General features: G+C 40.8%; 1 protein-coding gene across 8 annotated transcripts in view; it reads right to left on the bottom strand.

Moving 5' to 3' along the window:
• Positions 1–25,626, bottom strand: part of INPP4A (inositol polyphosphate-4-phosphatase type I A) — a 105,046-nt gene that overhangs the window by 17,831 nt on the left and 61,589 nt on the right. For 5 of the 8 annotated variants that reach the window (XM_044433497.1, XM_044433463.1, XM_044433481.1 and 2 more), the window contains 10 exons: positions 25,235–25,365; positions 21,392–21,496; positions 19,574–19,682; positions 15,265–15,282; positions 11,649–11,832; positions 10,007–10,225; positions 9,191–9,455; positions 5,352–5,384; positions 2,782–2,954; positions 823–946 (listed from right to left, as the gene is read on the bottom strand). In XM_044433497.1, coding sequence (XP_044289432.1) covers positions 823–946; positions 2,782–2,954; positions 5,352–5,384; positions 9,191–9,455; positions 10,007–10,225; positions 11,649–11,832; positions 15,265–15,282; positions 19,574–19,682; positions 21,392–21,496; positions 25,235–25,365 — 1,361 coding nt within the window. The remainder of the gene's footprint in view (positions 1–822; positions 947–2,781; positions 2,955–5,351; positions 5,385–9,190; positions 9,456–10,006; positions 10,226–11,648; positions 11,833–15,264; positions 15,283–19,573; positions 19,683–21,391; positions 21,497–25,234; positions 25,366–25,626) is intronic. The other 3 variants (XM_044433513.1, XM_044433521.1, XM_044433506.1) reach the window with 3 other exon arrangements.

Raw genomic sequence — 25,626 nt, forward strand, 5'->3', positions numbered from 1 at the left:
CCAGGGACACAACCTACCTCACTCAAGCACAATGACCTGATCTTTGGGGAAGCATTTCTGGGGAATGGCAGGGAGATGAGACAGTGGGGAAATCAGCTTCCACCTCCTTCCTTCAGAAGCAGATACCTGGATAGAATTCAGTATTATTACACCTTGTTTGAACTTGACAACCCAATGAGACCATCACTGATCATTTGGGAATACTGAAAAAAGCCAAATTAACTGTTTTTGAATTTTTTGACCAAATTCAAATTAAGGATTATTTCAAAGAACGTTAAGCAGTCTTATTTCCAAAGAGTTGGAATCTAGTTGACTTTCCCACCTTACTTTCTCAACTCCTCTTACAGGGTTGAAATTGGCTACCTTAAGTAAAATGTTGTCACTATGTAAAATAAGAACATAATCCAGAACTTGATTTTCAGTGCTTCCTAAAAGAACATGTGCATACGAAACAAAACTTGGTATACTTTTAAAAAACTAGAACTTCAGCAGACAGTTTGAAACTTTGCCAAGTTCAGGAACTGCTTAATTAGGTGGCATGATGCAAGGCTGCTTTGCTGGTTCAAGGTATACACAGAGTCAATTGCACAGTTTCTGCGTTTGGACAAAGTTCATCAACATACGAATACATTCTTCTGCTACTATACTTAAAAGTTAATATAGCATAGCTCCGTGGTTCTATTTTAAACCTGCTTTTGCTGTTGAATAACAAGCCATCTGTAAATCTTCTATATAACACTTTGCCAAAGCACTGGACTGAATGGAATTCAGAAAGTCTTAAGTGACAGTATGTGCTTGCCCCAGGCAGTGATTTCTTTTTACCATAAGTACTCAAAAGGCTTTCAAATTGTGCCAGCAGGCCAATGGTGTAGAGCTGCCTCAGGAATCCATTATCATGCAGACAGTTCCTCAGCTTGATAATGAAGCCACAGATAAGAGCTGTGAGCTGCACAAGAGAATACAGAAATGAATTGATTAAAGACTCTTGCCATGCTTCAAAAGGCCGCATATCAGCACATCATGCCTCTTCTGGGTAGGAGTCTCCTAACTCCAATCATCATTGCTTTTCCAGTAGATTGCAGGACTTTTCTAGTAGACAAGCAGGACTGCAACTGATTTTCCACACTAGCAGTTATATGGCACTTTTTCTGTAGTTCACAGTTAGGTTCCTTTCATACTGCTGGGAGTGGTGTAGCTGCTACGTTTAGGAAAGTGGAAGGCCCGATCCACTTGAGTGGCCATTTGAAACTGAGCACATACTCTTGGAAACTGCAGTCACCACCAGTTTCTCTTTCCACTGTGTGTTTTTCAATATATCTTTTAACTAGCACTGAAATATTTTTACAGCTAGATTTTTTCAAAAAATATACACTGAGATATTCTTTAGATGAAAGAGAGTTATATTGCTATAACATTAGAATTCAATAATCATAATTTTAAAAAACAGTAACAAAAACCTTTCCAGTTAGCTTCATTTTACGAATGCGGCTTACAGTGGTGACCATACTCTTTCATGTCAGTGGTATTTCTTTAATATTTTAAAAGACTCCCAGACAGATATTTTACCACTCTGTAAGCTCAATTACCTATAGGCAGAAAGTGAAGAGGAACTAAAGAGCCTCTTGATACAGGAGAAGGAAGAGAGTGCAAAAGTTGGCTTGAAACTCCACATTAAGAAAACTAAGATAATGGCATCCAGTCCTCTCACTTCCTGGCAAATAGATGGGGAAGAGATGGAGGTAGTGGCAGATTTTATTTTCCTGAGCTCCAAGATCACCGCAGATGGGGACTGCAGCCAAGACATTAAAAGACACTTGCTCCTGGGGAGGAAAGCTATGACAAAGCTAGACAGCATACTAAAAAACAGGGACATCACCCTGCCAACAAAAGTGCGTATAGTCAAGGCTATGGTTTTCCCAGTTGCAATGTATGACTGTGAAAGCTGGACCATAAGGAAGGCTGAGCGCAAAAGGATTGAGGCCTTTGAATTGTGGTGCTGGAGGAGACTCCTGCAAGTCCCTTGGACTGCAAAGCGATCAAACCGGTCAGTCCTAGAGATCAACCCTGACTGCTCTTTAGAAGGCCAGATACTGAAGATGAAACTCAAATACTTTGGCCACCTAATGAGAAGGAAGGACTCCCTGGAGAAGAGCCTAATGCTGGGAACAATAGATGGCAAAAGAGGGGGATGGCAGAGAATGAGGTGGAGTCACTGAAGCAGTGAGTGTGAGCTTAAGTGGACTCTGGGGGATGGTGGAGGACAGGAAGGCCTGGAGGAATGTTTTCCATGGGGTCACGGTGGGTTGGACATGACTTCGCAACTAACAGCAACAACAACAAGCTCAATTAAAAGAACAAGTTTCCTTTTCACTATGTTTCACCATCCAATTATTGAAAAACCTGTTTACGCTGCAGCTATTTAATGGAATGATAGTGAATTAATTATCTGGTTATTTTCTGTTGCTATTTTAAAGGAGGATGTTGTGCTCAGTGTCCCATCTCAGTTACTGTACACTCCAATAATAATGGAACCAATGAGGAAGTTTTTGATGGCTGGGCAAGTTAAGGTGGGAGGAAGGAATCTCTGAGGCATAGTGGTCCTAAATCCTAAAGGTGTTTTCCAACTATCTTGAAGGCGCCAGCTGGGACTGTGGGTGGACCAGCAACCAAACCTGGTGAAATACTGTGTCTGGCAGGCATAGACTATATGCAGTCTTTCTAAAGTTTATCTTTACCACACAGATCCCAAGTCTAACAAATACACATCACTTTCTTGCTTACAGTCTGGCAAAAGACAACATCCCTTCGGTACTGAAGGCTCAAGCAAAGAGCTATGGTAGGGGCACTGTCTTGCATCAGGAGAAACACCATTGCTTTCTTCGCCTTGTCGCTCATCATGGCCACACAATCTGTGAGTGTTGTCAGCAATGGGTAAAGGGCCTCACTCCATTCACCTACAATTTGGAGAAGGAAAAAGAAAGCAACAGCAATAAGTGCTAATTTTTTAAAGTCTTTTTTAAAAAGAATTATAATAGAGATGTTGCATATCTCTCAATCATAGTTAAGTGGCAGGAAATGGATGGCCTCTTTACTCCCTCTGTAATTATATATTGAATTCCCTTAGGAATTAACATGGCAAGCATTTGAGCAACAGACTAACACCTGAGGCACATGTATGATAAATGATATTCTAGAAAAAGCCTCATTGTCTTTCAAAGAGAAACACAGATTAAGAACTTGTTTGTGAAAAACAGACACATACAGCAGAGCATTAAGACACTTCACACATAAATATGTGCAGTCTTTATTATGTGTAGAGGAAGATGTCCCATTTTTGTGGTGTAAACTAGAAAAAAGGACAATATCTCTCTGTCTCTCTCAATTGAGGTAAATTAGGTTTTTTTTTTTTACTTCAATTAGTAAAGAAAAATTAGTTTAATTCTTTACCACCTGTAAATTATCTCAAAACGATTTATTTAATTTTTATTCCAACTTTCTGCCAAAAAACAGCAGAATGTTTTCATTCTGTTTGTTATGTAGAATGGTAAGCAAAATATACAAAACATACTGCTCAGCATGTCTCCAGGAAGTAGCATTGGAAAGTATTCAACTTGGAGAGGTCCCCTTTACCTCTTTACTAAAAGCTATCCCAAAACTGTGCCCAGTGAAACCTTTACTTCCAAAGTAGAATGCATATATAGCTTCCTAATACATACCACAAAGTTTTGAAATACAAAAGGACACAAATGGAAGCCAAACAGCTATTAGCTTGCATTAGAGCAAAGTCTGTAATTATTAAGATAGGAAAAGCTGCTATCAGGTCTTTGTCTAGAACTACAATTAACTTTTATAAAAATGTTAAAGGGATAGTACTTTTAGTTCCTTAACAGTCGTCCAAACAAAGGGAAACTATGTAAAATTGTGTGTGGGTGGGGAGATTTAATACAAATAAAAGACGAGATCAGCAATGTTATATGTTTAAAATCTGTGTCCCATCTTGAAGATAGATAATCCAACAAAATAAGTTTAGATAGCTTATTTGACTCACAACTGGATTCCTTTAAAAACAGGAAAGTTGTTCTTTATGATGCACTTAAAAAAAACAATTGCCCTAAAAGAGCAATTTAATGTAATTAGAAATCAGTGCCATTTTCTTTGATATATTTTCTCTGAAAACCTTTTATTAAAATATTTTTAAAGAATAAAACCACATTCTTCAAACACTGCTATTTCCAGCAGACAGAAATACGTAAAAATTATTTAGCCCAGTTAAATTGATAGAAATTCAAAATAATGATCATGTTATCTGGTTATATGGCTAAAACTAAGGGAAACATTAAATTATATGTGCATACTTGCAAATCTCAATGTTGCTTTAATTTTTTTAAAGACATGAGGAGCAATTTTATCTGGCCAGGGCGGCTTATTTTATATTGTATTTTTGTCTTTTAATTTAATGTTTATATTTATTGTAATTTTTATTATAATTACTTTTAATTTATTGTTGTAAGCCGCCCCGAGGCTTCGGTGAATGGGGCGGCATAAAAATGTTTTAATAAATAAATAAATAAATAAATAAATAAATAAATTCAAAGGTTTTCCTTGCCCCATTCAGATATTACACAGCAACTCATGTCTCTGCTGAAAAAAGAGAGAATTTCCACTGCTATCAGAGTAATGCAAATAATGTTCACTACGTCTGGATGCAGATGCAAGTCTTCCTAATCACAGACCTCACCAGGCAGAAGTCACTTGGTCTCAGACTTACCCACCATGTTGGGTTATAAAGGGAGAGGGGAGAAACAGCATTTTTGTACCCAGAAAAATGCCACAGAAGTATTAAAATCATACAAGTGTTGTTAATGCATGGATGCTGCAAGCAGTTTTCCACTCCTAGTCTACGGAACGCCTCTCACAAATTAAAATATGCTATACTGAGTTGAGTGTAAGCCATGCAGCAGCTACCTAAAAGGCAGACATTTTGGGCCTGTGACCACAAGGGCTAAATTCTGCAACCGCACAGAAGAGACAATGGAAGCCTGCAGCTCTGTGGAGCAGGGTTCCCATCCAGTACATTTCTGAATGGCTTCCTCACGGCCACCTGTCACACAATTATTGTGTGCCAAAATTAACCAGTGGGGAAAGAGCAGAAAATAAGCTACTTCCGCTCTCTTTCCTGCTCCAAGCTGACTAAGCTACTTTCTTAGCTACTAAGCTAATAAAATGATGGTAGTAGTACATGACAGCAACAGCAAAAGTCCTTGGTGTTAGACACAAAGAAGACCCCTTGCTTTTGCTGTTTTTCAGAAGTGAACACCATGAATGGAGGAAAATTGCACACATGTACGTACCTGGGCTGGACTCTTCAGGATTGGGACTGCAATCTGCACAAAAATGGAGGTGTGACATGCATGATTAAGGGGGAAAGCAACACATTTAAACATAGGCAACTGAAATGCTTAGCACAGGCATTCTCAAACACATTTTTGGCATGGTGGTCCATCATAGACAGTTTGTCCCAAGGGCCATTGCTCCTCCTGTGTAAAATGTTCTGAATCTACACACTCAGAACAAAATCTGTGTTCTGAATTATTTTTAGCATTTGGAATCTAGAAGGAGAAGGGAGGACTGTGTTGGAGCAACAGCAGCTCTCCATGGTCCACCAGCAACAGCTGTATATGAGCCACAGGCCATACCGTTTGAGAACCACCAGCTTAATGGCTTGCATTGAAAGCAGCTAAATAGAAGAGCAAAACATGAACAGATTTCGGGTGCACAAGGTACCCGCATGACATTTTTAAGGTGTACACCTCAGGTACTCTTCATGTACACACGAAAATGTAAAACTGCTTGCAAATGTATGTATTTTACAAGGAAGATCATCAGGAAGTACAGACTGGGCACATTCACTCACTGGCAAGTTTGGAATTGTGCTGGAAGGGTAGCTACTAAAGAGAACAGGACAACTATGCCACCAAATACTGCATTAGGTATAACGGCACTATGAGCACACATTAACATCTCCCCGTTTCTTTCAGTATTTCTTTATACCAAGAAATACCTTTTATGCTTCCCCATTTAAAAGAAGCTGTTTGGAGCTTTGGGGAACACATGTTTTGGCCAACTTCATGGTACTCTACTATTAGCTATGGTGGCTAGGGCTGATGGGAGCTGTAGGCCAAAAAATATGGAGGGTCCCAAGTTGTTTCCCCATGTAATTCATAGTGCCTGAACTGAGTGAAATTCATTTCTTAATTACCCATCTGATATGAGTGATTCTGGAAATATTTAGCAATCACTTTTATTAGTCTTAATTTGCCAACAGAATCGGTTCACATTCTCACACAGCTCCTTCGTTAAAAAGACAAAACAAAAACCAGCTTTCAAAATTGAATTCTGTTATCTGCCAACAGCAGGACTATAATTAGTTCTCATGTTATGTAAGTCCCTGAAAGAGATCAACACACTGAGCTCTCCATCCTTGTATCTTGCTAATGTCTAGCAACATATGGAAGGAGTAACACATAAACAGAAGGCCCGACAAATCATGCTTATCCAGTTCTGTATCAAAGAAGTAAAAAAAGATACATTTCAGTTATTTCATATGACAGCATTTTACTTTTTTCTTCATGTTGTACTTCAAAATATTAATGATGAAATGACTGAAATCACAAACACACAACACTATTGTAAGGAAGTGTAATGAGAGACAGTATGAGAAAGATTCCATTTTCTAAATATTTTTAAAGACTTGTTTTGAAATGTCATGCAAGCACATGAAACAGGTAAATTTCTCACTTCTATGCCAAGGAACTATTTAATTCTGCCATCTATCTTTATAGAACCATGATCTGTAGTTTGGCAGGGCAGCTCTGCACATTGTAATAACCATGGGGAAAAAGCAGTTTGTTTCTGTAACAAACATCTGCATGTGGCCACCAGACACACGTGTAACTGTAGCTGTAAAACATGGGTGCACACATGTCTCAGGAAACTGGTCCAGTCTGATTCTTCAGAGGCGCATTCACAAGATTTGTGTATATTTGCATGCCATCTTCAATCACTACCATGTGTTGACATGCCCTTTTTTGTATTTTCCAAACTGCTCTTCTCTTTTGTAATACATTGTTTTTCCAACAGGAAACATTGGAATGAAGATTCTCTGCCTTTCCCCCTTCTGTCAAGAATGCTGCTGGATGAACAAGTAAATCATAACATAAATTTTGTTCGAAAGTAAGAACTGGGTCATGTTTTATTTTTGTCAGGTTACTGGTGCATTGAACTGCTCGTGGCAAAGGAGGGGAAGTAGGGAAACCCACAGAACATGGGTTTTCTATTTCAAATCACACCTCCCTGAAGAGCAAATCTGTAGAGCATCTCAGGCTTTGCCTTGCAGCATGAGCAGGTAACCCATTCATGTTAATATGCAAGTAAATACAAGCAAAAACAACATCCATGTTGGTTTTCAGGCTCATTCAGGCACCCAAAATCTAGTTGGAATCTTACTTCAAAAATCTTCACTAATCCCTGTCCTGCAAATTAATGGATTCCAGCTGTATTCACATTTGCTCTGCTAGAGGTGTTAGCTGACTTTTCCAACCTGCTTTGAAGTTATGCTGATGAAATCAACACTTTGGCTGCAGAGGTGTTGCTGCTTGTCAGAGAATCCCTGTGTCATTGATGGATTCTACATGAAGGCGTTATGCTTCTAATGGGGATTTAAGGCCTGATGATATTCATACTAAATTTACTTAATTTTCCACTAGTGCAGCCCATTCTGGAGGTAGCACCAGGCACACAAGGAGAAACTTCCTACAAAGAAGCCACTCAAGCATCCCTGTTGCATTTCCCCAACCATTGATTCAATGGACAAAGGGATAGATAAAGTTTAAAAAGGTTCAACCATGTCTCCTAAAGCTTTGCTTAGATGACAGCTTCCCACACTACTGATATAGTATCCCATTCATGCCCTACTGTGAACTTCCATAAGGCACCTACTTGGCTACCAGGTGAACAGAAGGCTGGACTGGAGGGCCTTTAGAGCTCTTCATTATAACTTTTCTGCATTGTTATGCTTTTTAAACTCACACTACACCGGTTTATTTGCTCACCATTGAAATAATGGCAAAGTTGTTGGTACATTTTTGCATCTCAGTTCCATTTGGCCACACAGTTAACATTCCCATCCCATCCCTAGCATAGGTATATAAATCAGTCAATTTGAGGTTAACACTTCAAGCATCTGATCTAGTAGACAGTGTCCACACAAACTCATGTCAGAATAAATTTATCAGTTTTAATGCCCCTTATTGTGAACTGTGTGGACCAGAAAATATCTACTCATCCTGTGGTTTTCAACTGTAAGGTTTGAGAGTGAAGAAAGAGCATACCTGATCCCTTGAGTTATTTCCTATACATAATGCTTCAAATCCTCAGGGAAAATGTTATAATACCAAGCCTAAATATTAGAATATGCATCCAATTAAAATGGCTTTTAGAAAAGTATGCTAGAAAGTAAATATGCTAAACCATCATCAGTCTGAATTTGGAAGTCTTGAATTGGATTTGCAGAACCTTAAATATGGCTTTCACTGCTTGATCAGCACCAATACATGTGTTTCAAGTAAAAACATAAGAGTGATGCTGGATAAGACCAGGGGTGTGTGTAGTTCAGCATTCTGTTCAGGCCAAGTGGTCAATCAGCTACCCATGGGAAACTCAAAAACTTGTCTGGAGTGCAATGTGGCCCACCCATGTTCCCCAGCAACTGATGGACATAGTTATACTGCCTCTGATAATGGAGAAAGTATATAGCCACTGGGACTAATATCCATTGGCAGCCTTTAACCTCCATGTAAAACAAAGCAAAATAAACTCAACCTAATCTCTAAATACTCTGTTTATCCTTTACTATCCTGGAAGCTCAGCATACAGGTGTGCAACATGCTTGGAAAAGACCTGTGTAATGGGTCCTGCATCCACATGATGCAGGACATTTAAAGGTTATATCAGAAGCTTAGAATGGACCAAAGTAAAATGGATCTCACATTTCTTCTGTATTGTATAAAAGGCAGCTGACATACTGATTAATACGAATCACATGGAGCATGATGGATAAAAAGCTCAGAAGAACGGCAAAGCAGAGCAAAGCAAAGCAGCAAAAGGAAGACGCCATGGCTGTCATACGCACTTGTGATTCTGGGGCAATGGCATGCAGAGGATGACATGGATGAAGATGATGGTGGGGATGATGAAGATGATGAAATCTCATTTAAGGTGTTTGGCTTTATCCAGTATGCACGGGTGTCCCGTTTACCTTTCTTGCTAGAACAGCTGACGTCACACTGGAAAACATCTTCATAGCTATCACTTTGTAATCGCTCTTTCTGAAGCAGTTTGTCCACCCTCTGAATAATGCATTCAAGACTTTTGTCAACATTCACCCAGACTTTTTCCTGGGAAGGAAAACACAATGAAACATGCCAACAACTAAATGCTGTTATGATAAAAAACAAAGCATAGTCAATGTAGAGGGATAAAGGGAGTTGTAGGCCAAAACTCCTTGAAGAGCGTAAGTTGCACATTCTTGTTTTACAGGAAAAAGAGAAACTTTGTGTAAATTTTTAGAGAAAACTATTGGAACGGTGAACTATTTCATGCCACCATGAACTAAGCCTTCAAGGTTTTGTTATATTCTGAATGAAAACCTAATCAGGAAATTGCCTTTATAGGACTGCTACTGTTTGTAACAGCATATCAGTTTAACAGACAGCTGTCCTACTGGATGCTCCTCCACTTACCAATGCTACTATTGCTTAGCTTTTGTTTTCTGTAGAAAATGCTTCTAAAGAACAAAGTAGTCTATGTTATCACTCCATCTCTGTTTCTTAACTACCCTTTGGACTGCCTGCCTTAAAAGGTCTAGAGATGACTGCATGGAACTCTGCTCCCTTGTGTAAAGGATGCATTCAAGTCCTATAGCAGTGTAAGAACTTCAGAAACCTACCCATTCTTCTTCATGCCAGTCAACCTGCAAAGAAGATCGGCTATTTCGTCCTGTCCATCTGGCCACCAGAGTGTCTTGGTCATTCCTTAGCACTACTTGTTCTTCCTCTGTAGAGGTTGGAGAGGCCTTTGAGGCTATATAATCTGGTCTTGCAGCATTCAGTGCATGTATAGAATTTGCCAACAGCTTGCAGTCACACACAGTGACAAGCTGTCGTGTCTGAAAATGATAAAAATAACACACTTAAAAAACCCAATTGCTTATTTTTCAACTATTTCCAAACGTATTGTTTCACAAATAACTTTATCTAGGGGTACATACATTTTATAGCAGGACAAGAAAAAGCCAACCTTGCAAGCTGGAGAGAGGTCAGGCAGCATTGGCATGGATTGCATTGCCTCCCGCTCATCACTATAATAATTCATATTATACCCAGAATACAAGGTTGATACCAAGCCCCAGACTTCCAAACTGAACAGTCTAAGAAAAATTCTAGTGCAACCATATCAATTTCTATTTTGCATTTTAAGAACTTAAGAAAAGCCATGTTGGATCAGACCCAAGGTCCATCTAGTCTAGAAATCCACACACATGGTGGCAACCAGCTGCCCACAGGATGGGGGCAAGACCTCCTCCTGCCCAGGCTCTTCAGCAACTGGTGCATGCAGGCAGGCCACCACAGCTAAAGGAGGGAGCACATACCCAGCAAAGCTAGTAGCCACTGACAGCCTCCTCCTTCATGTCCAATCCCTTTTTTAAAGACATCTAGATTGGAGGCCATCAGCACTTCCTGTGGCAGCACTTCCCTGTTCAACTATATGCTGTGTGAAGAAGTACTTCCTTTTATCTGTCCTAACCCTCCACCAATCAGCTTCATGGGATGACCCCAGGTACAAGTGTTATGGGAAAGGAAGAAAAATGCCTCCTCTATTTTTTCCACATCAAACATTATTTTAAGCACCTCTATCATGTCTCCCCTTAGTTGCATTTTTCTAAGTGGAACAGTTGCTGCAGTTGGAGCTGCTGCAGCCCGATAATTTTTGTTGCCGTTCTCTATACCTTTTCCGACTCAATAATTTCCTTTTTCAGGTTAGGCGACCAGAACTGAACACAGTTTTCCAAGTGCAGCTGCACAAAAGATTTGATCAAGGGAAATAAGATTTTGGCAGTTCTATTTTCTATTCCGTTCCTAATTATTTCTAACATGGAGTTTGCCTTCTTCACAGCAGCTGAGCATTGGGCTGATATTTTCATTGAGCTGTCCACTACTAACTACCCTTTTTTGCCTTTTAAAAATTATGTTCACATATCTGAAGTCTATCCAACTTCATACACAGGGTTTAGGGTGAGATACAATAATACCTCAGAATGAAATTATGTTAAAATCTCAGATATTCAGAAGATCAACACTGTCCCAGGTAAAAGTAGCCCAAATACAATGTTTAAAAGAGCATGCAGCAATTCCAGAAAATCCTCTTCTATCCTTTGGCAGGCCTTCCAGAAAGGACAATCATCAGAGGACCATACAAGTAACTGCCATATTCTCTTGAGTCCAGGATTCATATTCATTTAAGATAATAAAGGAGGCATTCAAGTTAACTGAGATGGATTCTATAAGGACTAATGCTTATATATCCCATACCTTATCTGCAAGAATGGCAAGTGTTCTTTCAAGTCCATTGGCTGATCTGTCCTTGGCAGCTCTGGAAAGTCTTTCCGCATAGTAGCTAACTTGAGTTTTGAGGGTATTGATCTGTGCAATAATCTCCTTTGCACGAATAATATCCTGTGGTATATACACTATTGACTGGGAAGTGGTTGAAGTGCTGGAAGTGGCAAAAAGAATTAGTTTTAAAAATTAATCGAAGAGACAGACACTGCAACCTCATTTGTGAGCATGCTAAAAAATAAGCAAGTGCAGGTAACAGTTTCTCCAAATTACCAAATGAGAAAAGACTGACAACACACTACACATGTTCAGACACCCAGTGAAGGTGCAATCCTGTATTTAATGAAAGTATATGGATGCGAATGTACACATTGCACATGCCACAAGATTGCTTAGAATTCTCACAGAGATGACAGAAGCTCAAACGTCTGAGGCAGCAATCACTGAATGATGACAGAATTTTGAAAGAAAGTCCCCAAGTCATTCAGACTAGCCTTTGCTCTAAGTATAATGTCTATCCCATCCATTTGATTTCAAAGCCCTTTAGATACTTCCATTTAAAACACTCAGAGGTTCTTGTTTCTAAATGTTAAGGTGTTATCCAGGAGCATTTTTAATACTCCTAGCCAGTCTGAAGACACTACCTTAGCTGAAGTGAGACCTATACAATTCATGACTACAGCCCACTGGCCATGGATTACACGACCTGCCACCTGCGTGATACCTCCACATACGTCTGCCGTCCCAAACTGGAATGTTAAACCTTGTCAGGATGGACTACCATATACTGCTGCAGTTAGACTGCTTTTAGTTTAACAAGCCACAAGATGTACATGTTGGTTTAAGGCAGGGGCAGGCAACATGGTGGTCAAAGGCATCTGGGCAATTCCCAGGCACCTTTCTTGGTACCTGCAAAGATGGCTGTGCGTGTCTGAGACACAGAAACAGTTCATGGGTGATGAGCTAAGGTGACCAAGAAAAAGAAATGGGAGAAAGTGTGCTGCCACAGGAAGCAGGGGAGAGAAAAAACAGGCTTGACTTCTGTGAAATAGGTTTGCACTGACAAACCACTCAAATGAGTTGGTTTGCACAGTGTGTGCTCAAACCCCGTCAGTGTGTTATACTCAATCTTTTGGTCAGGCTCTCTATCGACATAATATCTAGATGAGGGAGTGTCCTTTTATGTGGAGGCATTAGCCCAAAAGCACATAATTTTCTTTTGAAACTGAGTCTTTCTACATAATGGTCAGAAACAGCTTCTGAATCCATGTCAGATTTTCAAAAGCAACCTCCAATGTGAAATGGGTTTTTCAAGAATAACACTTGGGGTGGCCGGGGGGGGGGGGGTTGAATCTTGTGGCACACCTCTCTAGCTTAGTTCAAATACCTCTAAAGTCTCCTCAGACTACATTCTAATTTTCAAGCTTGCTTATTAAGGCGGGAAATCTGTAGACTTGCGGATGCTGTTGGACTATGACTCCTGGCATCCCCCGCTACTGGCCAGGGTTGGGACACAGATTCTCCAGCCCCGTCTTAAAACAACTGATTGAGAAATATAGGTTTACTAAAACTCAAAGAGTAAATTTGCATTGATCAAGGTATTTGAAGTGATTAATGCAGGCTTTCATTTAAGACTGAGACAGAGAGATAATCTACATAGGATTTGGATCATTTAGGTATCTCCTGAACATCAGTTTTAAGGATGGCATTCCCTTTATCCACAGAGGGCAGGTATTTAAGGATTTTAGACACGCTGAAATGTCTGGATTTAAGAACAGCCATTTTTCTCACATTATGTGGGAAGTATTGTATTGTCATTGGTTTACTTTATATGTTGCTGTAAATCACCCAGAGAGCTTTGGCTATTGGGTGGTATAGAAATGGAACAAACAAACAAAGTATCATGCAGAATTAGAACAGAACTGCTAACAAAATACATGCAGCATTATACTAGTAAGGATTGTATTAAAAAGCAAGCAAGCAAATCAGTTGCCAAAATGAGAGGAAATAAATGATTTGATGGCATGAGGTCCACAAATGTATCAGCTTTCTGCATCCATTCTCCCAAATGAACAGCTATCATCCTTTTTATTTTTTTTTAAACCTCAGATCATCTTACTGCTTTACCTTTATCTGTAGATGCACAGAAAAGCTCAACATGAGTGTTTTCATGGGAAAATTTACAAGATGTTTTAAAGTATGTTTCTGGGCAATGCTTTTAGTACACACAATGATGAACTGGAATACCATAATAAATCATTTGAATTTGAAGCTCTTGAGGTACTCATAAGGGAAAGTGAGTCCTTATACAACTAGTTTGCAGAATAAACCTTACATTTCTGTTGCACCAATTCTACAGAGAAGAGATCTAAGGACCCTGTTCTATAACCCTACCAAGTGTAGTCCCACTGACCTCAAGGGCATCTATCTGGCTGACCATGAACTCACAGCCCAACCCTGTGAGGATAAGATTGAGAGAGAAGAATTATGTAAGCCACCCTGGATTCCTTGAAAGGAAAAAAGGTGGGATATCAATATTAAAATATCTATTTTACATATAAATATTAAAATAATAATAAAATTGTATTTTTGCAACTGCTCAAACTTTGCTTTTCCTTGAAAGATTTTATGCAGACAGATAAAAAGATGAAGACACAGAGAGCTACAAATTGAAGATGATGGCAACTGCCCCCTCCCCACAAAAAATCCATGAATTAAGCAGCACGGCTGCACAATAAAAGCCCTGCATGGAAGCATCCACTGGTTCATATATTCAACCTATATTCCAGTCTAGACTTCAGCCAGGGCTACACATAAGCTCTGAATGTACAAGCTACCCCATTCCTTTAAATGAGGAAAGGGATCTGGCTACGCATTCCTTTCTGCATGTCTGCTTCCTCCATGGAAATGAGGAAGCCACTGTACAGCCACTGTAAACAGGGGAACTATATGTGTATATCCAAAAATCTGTGACTGAGATCCTTAATGCGCCCACAGGAAAATCATCTAATTCTCAATATTTAAACTGAGCTATAGTTTACCTGGGGACCTATTTTACCACCAGGACTCACTGATATGTTAACTCCAACATATCAAGAAAGATATGGATAAGGGCTTCCAGCAAGGCAGTATGATTTGTGGGCACTTTGAACTCCAACTCTTTTTTTTTTTACAAATTAAATAAAAAGTATCCTTCAAACATCCACTGTATCACCATATAGTTGAAATATTTAAACAGCAAATATAAAATGCTATTAATATATCTAGGGAGGAAAAAAACTCATGTAGCTTTCTGAATATTTTTGCTTCTAACAAAATACAGTTACCTAAGCAAGTTGAAGTATTCCAATTAAATTGTCATCTAGTGTTCCAGCTACCAACAATGATTTACAAATGTTAGCTGTTCGTTACCAAAGCAAGCAATGCAAGCAGAAAGGTCAACTTGAAGCATACATACTAATTTAATGACACAAAATTATGAAGGGCCAGGATGCAAATCACTGAAAACAACCAAATAACCCTCTGAATGTCAACACATTTCGCCATTAAAAACAAAGTTTGACCTGAAACTCAGAAACGGAAAACTCACCAACATTCCTCATAACTGCTAAAAAAGCAAAAACCAAAGAAAAATTAGCCATTATTTGTTAGCAAATACCAGAAGCAAAAAACAAAGCAAAGCAACATCAGAGAAATGTTAATTGTTCTTAAAAATTTCCAGTAAGATTTGTTCTTATCACTAAATAGGTATGTGAGCAAAACAAAATCACAGTGAATGCAGAATGGCAGATGACTTGCAGCCCATAGGTTTCTGGCTACATCAGGCCCAGGAGCAGAACTGCAAAAGGGCTTCTGAATGCAAAATGTGTGTGTAGCTCCTCCATTTGGCAGCATTAACCAAAAATCTATGGCTGAGATCAGTCATCACCCTCCCCGATTTTTATAACTGAACGTTCAGCAGGCATGACTGTCTGTCCCAAGTGGGTGGGTTGAAGTTTAAAACAAACAAACAAACAAACAAACAAACAAACACTGGGTGGGCAAAGGCATACCCAACCCTTGAGGTTCCCTTAACTGCACTCTTTGAACCTGACCTATGCAAGGACTGCCTAATGATCCCATGCAGACACAAAAACCCCATGCCATTGCTGTGACCAGTAGAGTTCCAGCAGGCAGGCAGCACTGGAGATGATACAGTGGAGCAGAAACTGAGTCCAGAAGCAAATCCAGCTGGCTGCATGGCTTCCCTCCCCACATGCTCAGCCATGCAATACAGGCATCGCAAATACCCAGTATCTTTGGAGAGGGCTGCAGTATGGGATTGTAAGTATCCAAGGAGTTATTGTGAGAGCACAGATAACAATAAAAATCCTGGACCAAGGTTTACTATACAGATGTGCACCTGCGGAAAGGTCGTACAGAAAGGGCCTCCTTAAATAAGAAAAGCCATACTTTTTAAAATGGGGAAAAGATTTGTTCTAATCTTGGTATGCCAATGATCTACCGTAAATTAGGGCAGAGTATGCAAACCATGTGGACATAATCTGTTTCGGTTTTAACCACACCTTGTTAATTCAAGCATGAATGTGTTACAGTGACGCATACTTACTTACCCAGAAGCAGGTTCACCCATCCTGGTAACCCACTCTGGCAATAAGCCAGAGTGTGCTGGCCATTGCCCAAACAACCCACAGACTGCCCCCTCTTCCCCTTGCTCCTCCCATGAGTATTGCAACAGCTCCAGGCCAGTACCAACTTGTCTCCTCTTCCACTGGTGTGCTTGCAAAATTTTTTGCTTAGTTCTCCTGACTACCCTAGGCAAACTCTTTGGAAAAAAATTAACATGTAGGCTCAGCCTGGCAGATCAGGGCTTTATTTTCTAGCTTCCAATAAAACTGAGGCATCACATATTGGTAACTATAATGATAGTGATTGTTTGATCATTGGAGAGCCAAAACAAACTGGGAAGAGAGACTTATACCTAAGCCTGACTTTGGAACCTGGTTCAAGTGACATGACAACACACTCTTGTTTGCTACAGTAGGTTGGTTTGTCATGCTGTGAGACTACAACCCAGTTCACCCAGAGCGAGTTTTTTTAAACAAGCCACCCTGAAGTCCCTATGGGCTGTTCTAAGATTCTTGTAACCCAAGGTGTTGTGTTGTCCAGACACAGATTACATGATCCACTGTGTGCGAGCCTCAACAGCCAGCAAGCTGCTGGGAAAGAGCAGCAAAAACTCCCTTGCCGCTCTTGACAAGCAGCTGCCAGGTGAGCAGCACTGACAGCAGCCTCCAAAGCCCCCAAGCAGTATGCGGGGGGGGGGGGCGCGTTTTCAGAAGCTTTCCCCTTCTGCGCAGATATCGAGTGGCCATCCTTGACAGTGGCTCAAGCAGAAAAGCCTAGGCCCTCTCCGCTGGGGGGCATGGACATCCTTCCTGGCGGCTGGAGAGATCAACTCAAGGATAGCTGGGAGCTGGCAACACACTTCCAAAACTCAGACACCCTCACCTCTCCCTGCTGAAACATCTACTCCTGAGCAGGAGAGTGGGAGAAGGCAGGGATGTCCAATCTGTTCAACAGAGCAGCAGTGCTCCATCAACTCGTTCTCTCTGCTGCACTTCCGTGCAGGAGCCCTGTTGGCAAAGATTTTTTTTTTTTAAATTCTTGGTCCTCACACTTCAAACAGGGTTCCTGCCCTGAAGCCCAATTCCACTTCCAGCTTTGGCAGCAGGCAGCTCCTCCGAACATTGCCCCTGCCAAGGCTGGGAGTTCAAGGTGCTGAACTTTAGTGCAAGATCCCCGTTTGGGCTAAGGGCACAAACAGCTGTTGTACAGCCGGAAATGCCTGACCTTGCCTTCTCTTGGAAGCTAAGTGGGGCTGAGCCTGGCTGAAATCAGGATAGGTGACTTACAATGATGTGAATCTCAACATTGCATGTTTCAGGGCTACTGATTTGCCACTGAGCTGTTCAAATAAGGAATAAGTATTTCAAACTTTTTTTTTAATGGACGCCAGTTGCAGAGGCAATTATCCAGCTGACCACCACCCACAACCCAGTGAAAAGAATTTAGAGTTTTAGGACCCTAAAACAAGAATCTCTTTGTACAGGATCTCTTTGTTGCATGAAAAACATTCCTGGGCCCTTCAGGCCTAACATTTCCCCAGTGCCCTTCCATAGAGCTCACAGCACAGGTGCCATGGCAATTCAAGCATGTCTGTTTGCATATGACTGCACTTGAGTTTGCCTCTTACCACTGATTAAACCCATAAACCCTATTTTGAAAGTCAATTGACATTAATTGCATAAAGTATGGAAGAGCCTTTTTTTAACTGAGGTGTAAATGGGTGCATCTCTAATTCAGCTCAGACCATCACTCACCAGAGTTAAGGACTAACCTAGACTGACACACACGCACACGTTTCCTGAACCCACCCCCTTCCTTCACTGTAAGGGAGATAAAGAAAGAAAAGGTCTCTATTAGAGTCCACATAGAACTTTTTGCAATTTTGGTAAACCCCCTCCTTATGGAGGAAGCAATTTGGGGAAGCAAATGATGGGGGACTGGAAACTCTAACCCTTTCCCTTTAGTGTATGGTGCTCCCAATCCAAATCTTGGCCTGTATGCACTAACTCTTGAGTAAAAAAAAGAAAAGATTAGGAGCGAGAGAGAAGCATAGGTTGAGCTTTGTGTTACAGAATCAGTGTAACATGTAGTTTGAGTCTTAGTATTATCATAAAATACCATAAAAGACCCCAAATAGCAGAAGTATGAATCACTGCTGCACTTCTATTGGCTAAGTCAGCCAGCCACTAGAGAAGCCCAGAAAATGTGTTTCCTCTGACTGAAGCTAGTCACGCAGGCTTCATTGGAACAGGAAAAATAACACACACTCGTTTTCTGCTGTCTAATAAGTAGCTGTAGTAGGGAAATCAGAACTGGCAGGTTTTAGGAATTATGGAAACAAAATAAGTAAGACAAATCAGGATAACCTTCATTTCAGAGGAAAACTGTATTTGCATATATAGAGAACAACAAACCCAAAGATTAGAACATATAGACCTATTACATTTATATTATTATATCCATACCAATTACATATTTATTTAAAACTGTGTTGAAATGGAAAACAAGCATGATCGGGATATGTTTCTTAAATAAACTGAACATATTCTGTGGGGGAACACAAAAAGAAAACTGCAGTATTCAACACTGCATGTTTTGCATTTTCAAATAAGATTATCTGACATGTCTGGTTATCAAAAGTATGACTAGAAGGTATATTTGTACGGGTCTCCAGATGTTTGTGGAAGTGGGGGGGGGGGGCTCTGCAAGGCAAATAAAAAGAGACCACCCACGTGATCTTTCTGCCATCGCAATCCAAATCCCATTCCCAATCCCAGCACCTGCCCTGCTATTTTAAGCTCTACTAAGTGACACAGCAAATGTGCTACCACACTCTAAACAGCCATTGTCAGGAAGTGATGGTGCGGTTGCTCAATTAGGAGCAGATGGGGCCATGAGAAGAGCTGCCTCTATCAAGTTTCAGAATCTCGAGGCAAAGCCCCAGAGCAGCCTAAATCCAACTTGGGTATGGCAGCAAATTCATATGCAGGATGCAGGCCTAACCTTTGCACCTCTGCACAGAAAAGTCTGGCACTTCAGTATAAAAATGGCTTAGGAAGCATTCATTAATACAAAAGATTGTACTAAAAGCTAAAGTAAAATTACTAGTCAAAAAAAAACCCAGAATTGTCTTCTTCTGTCTCACTTTTTGCATAAACCACACTTAACCATCTTGGCTGTGGAGCGAAGCTTCCTGTGTGGTATCAAAACCAAGTAATGAGAAGCGCTTTATAAAACCAAGGCCACAGGAAAAGGCTTGCTCTACTTACTGTTTCTTTGCATCTTCAAATTTATGCAGCTTTTTCCGCAGGCCACCAGCTTTAAAGGCTTGGCAGTGAGCAGCCGGTGCCCCTATAGTTACGATGTCATAATTCTGATCTAAATGGACAAGCAATGAGGGCAGAGAGCAGGGAGTTAAAGGGGGAAGTTTGTAAACTTGACTTAGAATGCAAGCCTGTGGAAATGCTATGAAATTGCCATTTTCAGTATTCTGCTCCATCAGCCTCCTTAAACCTATTGGCTTCCAGATGCTTTGGAATGCAATGCACATAGTTTCTAGGAATAATGTGATTTGCAGTTCAACACACCAGAAAGCTCTGCTGACTACTTCGTTACCCTTACAAAGCCTTTGCAAACAGTAAAGATTACAGGAGGTCACTTCTAGGAAGGTGCTCCAAGTGTTCTGCTCTGATATCCATGATAGAGTTATGTAAAAATTCTGTCAGGGTAACATCTCTAACAGTTTCTCAGTCCATCAAGTGTGCACCAGTTCACTTCACTTCATCTGTGGGAGGCCACTGGAGATGCAAAGCTCTTAAATGAGGGAGCTGTTCACTGCAGCAATGTCCAGTCACGTAAACATTCTCCATGCCCGCACCAACACTGGCCAAGAATGCAAGAAACAACATTCTTCATGCCTACTTCATATAAAAGAACATATTGGCACTGTGTAACTAAATCTGCTGACAGGGACTGGCAGATATGAACATATTATACCAGTTCTCCACCAATTTCATTGGTTACCAGTTGAAGTCCAGGCCCCTTACAAAGTACTAACACTAATATTTAAAGCCCTAAATGGCTTGGGGTCAGACTATCAAAGGAACGCCTCTTCCCATAAGTGCCTGTCCCGACCCTGAGGTCACTGTCTGAGATCCTTCTCAGAGTGCCCCCTCTTAAAGAAATACGGAGGGTGGTACCTAGAGGAAGGGTCTTTTCAGCTATGGTATCCTGACTGTGGAATCAGCTCTGGAAAGAGATGTGCTTGGCACCTATTCTCTATTCCTCTCAGTGCCAGGCATACCTTTGTCTTCACCCAACATTTTAATAGTTAAATGATTTAATTTCTTTAAAAAGCTATTTTATTTCTGTGTTAATGTTATATTTATTGTTCGCTGCTATACCTCTAGACTAACTTGAATGCAGTTGTTGTAGGCCTGCTGTTGTTTTTATATTATGCATATTTAATTTTAATGTTACTGGTTTTGTTACTGGCATTTTATTTTATGCTGTTGATTATTTCCACCCTGCAGAATGCCCAGAGAGCTGTTTTGGGCTTACAGGAGGCATAGAAATTAAATGAATAAAATGAAGCAAGCTTTTTTCTAACCAACAAGTATCTGTTCCTGGATATGTTTTAACTCCATGTCCTGTCCAGGAGGTAGAAATCCACTCACCCTCCTCCAGTTCTTCAGCATTTCTTCCTACACTACCAAGAACCACATGACAGGAAAGCTAAACCCAAATATCTCCATATTCTACCCCAACTACTGGGACCTGCAACAGAACACTGCAGCATTTGAGCTCTCCTCTTCAGGGTTCCAGCAGCCTGTGCCTTTTTCCAGGCTACTCCATTCCATCCCCTAGATTTGCATTTTTCCTTCCGTATTTGGTTAGCATTCTGTGCCCACTGAACATGTTCAGTCCCCATTTGGTTCAGGTTTCCCATTAAAAATCAGTTTTATTCCTGTAATCCCCACATGCTGAAACATCTCCTGTGTATGAAAGATGCTGCTTTAGCTACATAATTATGGCCAAAGAAGTGAGTTTGCTTCTGGTATACATGATACGTGAGTGAGAAAAGGTACCTGATCCTGCATCATCCTGGACTCTCATTCGCTGTATGTGTAAATTCGTAGGAACAAATTCCAGCTTCTTATCTGCTTTCAGGCTACTTGCTTTGAATGATGGTCCTGAGGACACACAAGAAGAGGGTAATTTCTGCACATTTAAGCTACAAAGATACAACCACTAAGAGGGAATGGCAGAAACAAATTGGAGGACAGAAACTATACCATAAGGTTCACATTAGTAACTAATTTCCTACAGGGTCATGCTGATAATGGGGTCGGGGTAAAGAGCCAAGAGTCCAAACTCCTTTGTATTACCTACATCCTTCTTTTGCTCCGAGGAGCCAGATGCCCCTGGGAGCCAGATTTGGTCCACTGGCCTGTAGTTGACAACGTTTAATGCAAAAAGATATATCAAAAGATATACCAACACTTGTAATCCCTATATTTTTCATTATAACCATAGTTAATCATTCAGCACTTTCCAAGCTCAAAATGCACTGCAAATATTTTCAAATCAAGGATTTCTAGCCAAGGTTTTCCACTACAACTCGTGCACTACAAAAAGAAAGTTACATCTTTTCTGCAGAATGTGGAGAAATGCATGATCTGCTCATTGTATTTAGGAGCCCCAGGCAACCATATACACAGAGGTCATCTTTCTGAAAAGCTCTTGCAAGAGCCTGGATAAAATTCTGGAATGGAGTATCATTGACATTATCTGCTAAATTTCTGCAGTTCATTGTCAAGATAGAAGTCTAGCATAATTCTGAAATCATTATTATTTAGTTGTTATATTCTGAAGTCAGGAAAAGTAAAGTAATTTGTGTTGCTTTAAAATCTCCTTCTTTCTCAAGTAAAAGAAAGGGGAGGGGAGGGATACAGGGAATGGTTTACACCACATATACCAACTCTTATTATCAATATACAACCCCTGGACAGGGGTTGCCATAGCTTGTCATGTTGTGTAAAGCTGGCCAGTGTAGGTGATTTGAGAGTTACACAGCCTTCACATAAGCTACAGTCTTCCATGGTTCTTCAAAATTAAATTAATCCACAACAGGTTGTTGTATTGTAAGAACTGACCCAGGATATAAACATACTAAACAAAAGTTTGAAGAAGAGTAATAATGTGTAGAAGACAACAAAGGAAGCCCGCATGGCTCCGCAAAAAGTTAAGTGACAATTTGAAGGAAAAAAAGAACATGTGCAGGAGGTGGAAACAGGGTGAGGCTGTAAAGGAAGAATATAATCAAATAGCAAGGAATTGCAGGGATGGCATCAGGAAGGCTAAAGCAGGAAATGAGCTGAGAATCACAAGGGAGGCTCAGCACACAAGAAAACCTTCTTCAAATACATTCAGAACAAAAGACATGTGAAAGAGAAAGGTGTCAAGCTACTTAGTGGGTGGCCAAATGATAACAGATGACTAGGGAACGCAGAGGTGCTCAATTCCTACTTTGCCTCAGTCTTCTCCCACAAGAAAATCTACAACCAAGAGTGAATACAAGCTGAAAGTGAGAGATAGCCCAGTTCAGACCTAGGCCCAGTGCTCTTTAACATCTTTCTTCATTATTTAGATGAGAAAGTACAAGCAAAGATAATCAGATTTGCCGCCAGTACTAAACTGGGTGGAATAGCGAACACCCTAGAAGACAAAATGAAGATCCAGGATGATCTTGATAAACTTGAATTCTGGGCTGAAAGCAACAGACTGAGATTCAGTAGGAACAAGTGCCAAGTCCTCCACCTAGGAAAAAGAAACCAAATGCACTGATACAAGATGGGGAATATGTGGCTCAACAGAACTGAAAAGGAAAAAGACCTCGGAGTTATTGTGGACAGTAGGCTAAATATGAGCCAAAAATGCAATGCAGCTGCAAAAAGGACAAATACTATTTTGGGATGCATTGAGAGAAGTATTACTTCCAAATCATGAGACCCCATCTGGAATACTGTGTCCAGTTCTGGGCACCAAGATTTTAAAAAGATGCAGCAAAAAATGGGAAAAGTCCAGAGGATGGAGGTGGGGGTGGTGTTGAATGATCCAGGGTTTGGAAACACTGCCCTATGAGCAGAGATTGAGAGAACTGGCTATGATCAGCCTTGAAAAGAGAAGGCTGAGAGGGAACATGATACCATTCTGCAACAAAGAGGAAGGTCAAGACCTCTTCTTGCTGATACCAGAGTGCAGGACACAACATAATCAACTCAAGTTGCCACTACCCAGATTTAGATACCAGGAACATTTTCTTCATTGTCAGAGCAATATGACAGTGGAACCAGTTGCCTAGAGAGATCGTGGCCTCTCCCACACTAGACACCGTGTCTTCCTCCATGGAACCTAAGGTGACTTAACAGGATACTACTTTCCCATTTTATCTTTACAAGCACCCTGCACGGTAGATCAGGCTAAGGTTCAGTGATGGGCCCGAAGTCACCCAGTGAATTTCAGGGATGAGAGGGAACTGGAATTCAGTTCTCTGGATTACTTTTAATGTCAAAAAAAGCACATCAGTGAAAAGTGCAGATCCTTCCCCATTGGGAGGTAAACCGATAGCTTGTATCGTACCACTTCTTTGTTTGACTTCTTTTCTCTTCAGTATGCCAGATATAGACTTGGCTGGGCCAAAAAAGCTTGGAGCTACAGGGAGGTATGCAGGGGACGTGGCCAGGATGGACCAGCCCCTTTTGCTGTTAAAATAGGACCCCATCTTCCTATGCAACTGAGACAATATAGCACACAGAGGCAGTGTTGCCACCTCTAGTTTGGTCCTTAGTGGCGAGAGGCAGCTTGTTTTAAAAGAGTAGTCAGAACCTCAGATAGCAGAATGGAGATGAGAGAAACTGAGGGACTTGCACAAATGACACAGTGCCCACATAGACTCTCAACAGACCTCCCGCCGCCCCCGAGCCCTGGTTTGCTTCCTTTCTCCATTTTTTCATGTACACAAGCAGTGCTTTGATCTCACTTATGGGTCAGCCAAGACCCCTGCTATTGTCTTGTCCTTTAATGGTATTTAACAAGACTTTTTGCCATTTTCTTCTGCTGCTCTTCTTGCCTGGATCCGATTTTTCCCCCTCTTACAGCTCTATTGTAATTTGGGGGTTGTCTGTATTTTATTGTTTGAGTGATTGCTGAAAGCTGCCCTTGGTGTTTGCAAGACAAGGTGTACATCCTAAACTAACAAGCACTTGGGGAATGAGAGTCCCATATGTCCCGCTCTAGCCTTCCCTCTGGAAACTTGCACCGGGCAGAGATAGTGGGCTGAATGGAGGAGACCTGAGAGGTGTGCACAGGCCCCTTACTCCCCTAACATCCTATCCTGTTGCCGACACACAGGCAGGGCTAAAACAGAGCATAACTGAGTGTGATTGCACCTATGAGGTGAGAAGATTGTGCCCACCCTGCTTTGCTTTCCATTTTGCCCCTAAAGCAGCAGTGAGGAACCTCCTTCTGCCCAAGATCCAAACTCAGTTTTGAAGAGGCCCTCTGGAGTGAAAACATCAGGGGCAGAAGCAACAGAGGTGAAGCCAAAAACAGGAAAAAATGGAAGTCTATTATAGCTTACAGGGCTTATTGCTAGTAACTAAGCCTCAGGAAAGATGATTAAATTTAGAATGTGGGGGTAAAACTTCACACAAGCTGGGAAAAAAAGCAAATATAAAGGCTAGGAGGTGGGGCTATTTCTCAGAGAGTTAGACTTATATCCCAGGAGGGCCATATTTAGCCCCAGAGACCTGAAATTCCCCACCCTGATGTTAAAGAAAAGGTAAATGATAACATAAGTTATTATTTTTAATAATTTAAACACAACTGAAACATGCCATTTTGCAGTATAGAAAAAAGATGCCACTTACCTTTGTATTGATGAAGATTCGTGAGGTTTTCCTGGTAAGTCAGAATAATTGTTTGGTACTGAGTAACTATTTGCCGACGAAGACTTTCCCAACAAGGAGACAGCTCTCCCAGCTCTTCAAGTTCACAAACCCTACCAAAACACCCCAAATACAATGCTGTTAGATCAGCCTAGGCAAAACAAGGTTCCACAGACAGCTATCTGTCACCTTGATCTTTCCCCAAACAGACCCATTTCATTTTTGAAGCATTTGTAAAGCTTTTAGTATTGAATCATCGTCTTGTAGATCAACGCCACAAGAGGTATTAATGGGCATTAAATTCCTATCTTGGCTGTTAAAATTTCATCCCTTCCAGCTACTAAGTGGGGCTGGCAGCTTTATTTTTGGAATGA

This window comes from Varanus komodoensis, unplaced genomic scaffold (genome assembly GCF_004798865.1).
Source record: "Varanus komodoensis strain SLA01 unplaced genomic scaffold, ASM479886v1 scaffold1, whole genome shotgun sequence".
NCBI classification, from domain to species: domain Eukaryota; kingdom Metazoa; phylum Chordata; class Lepidosauria; order Squamata; family Varanidae; genus Varanus; species Varanus komodoensis.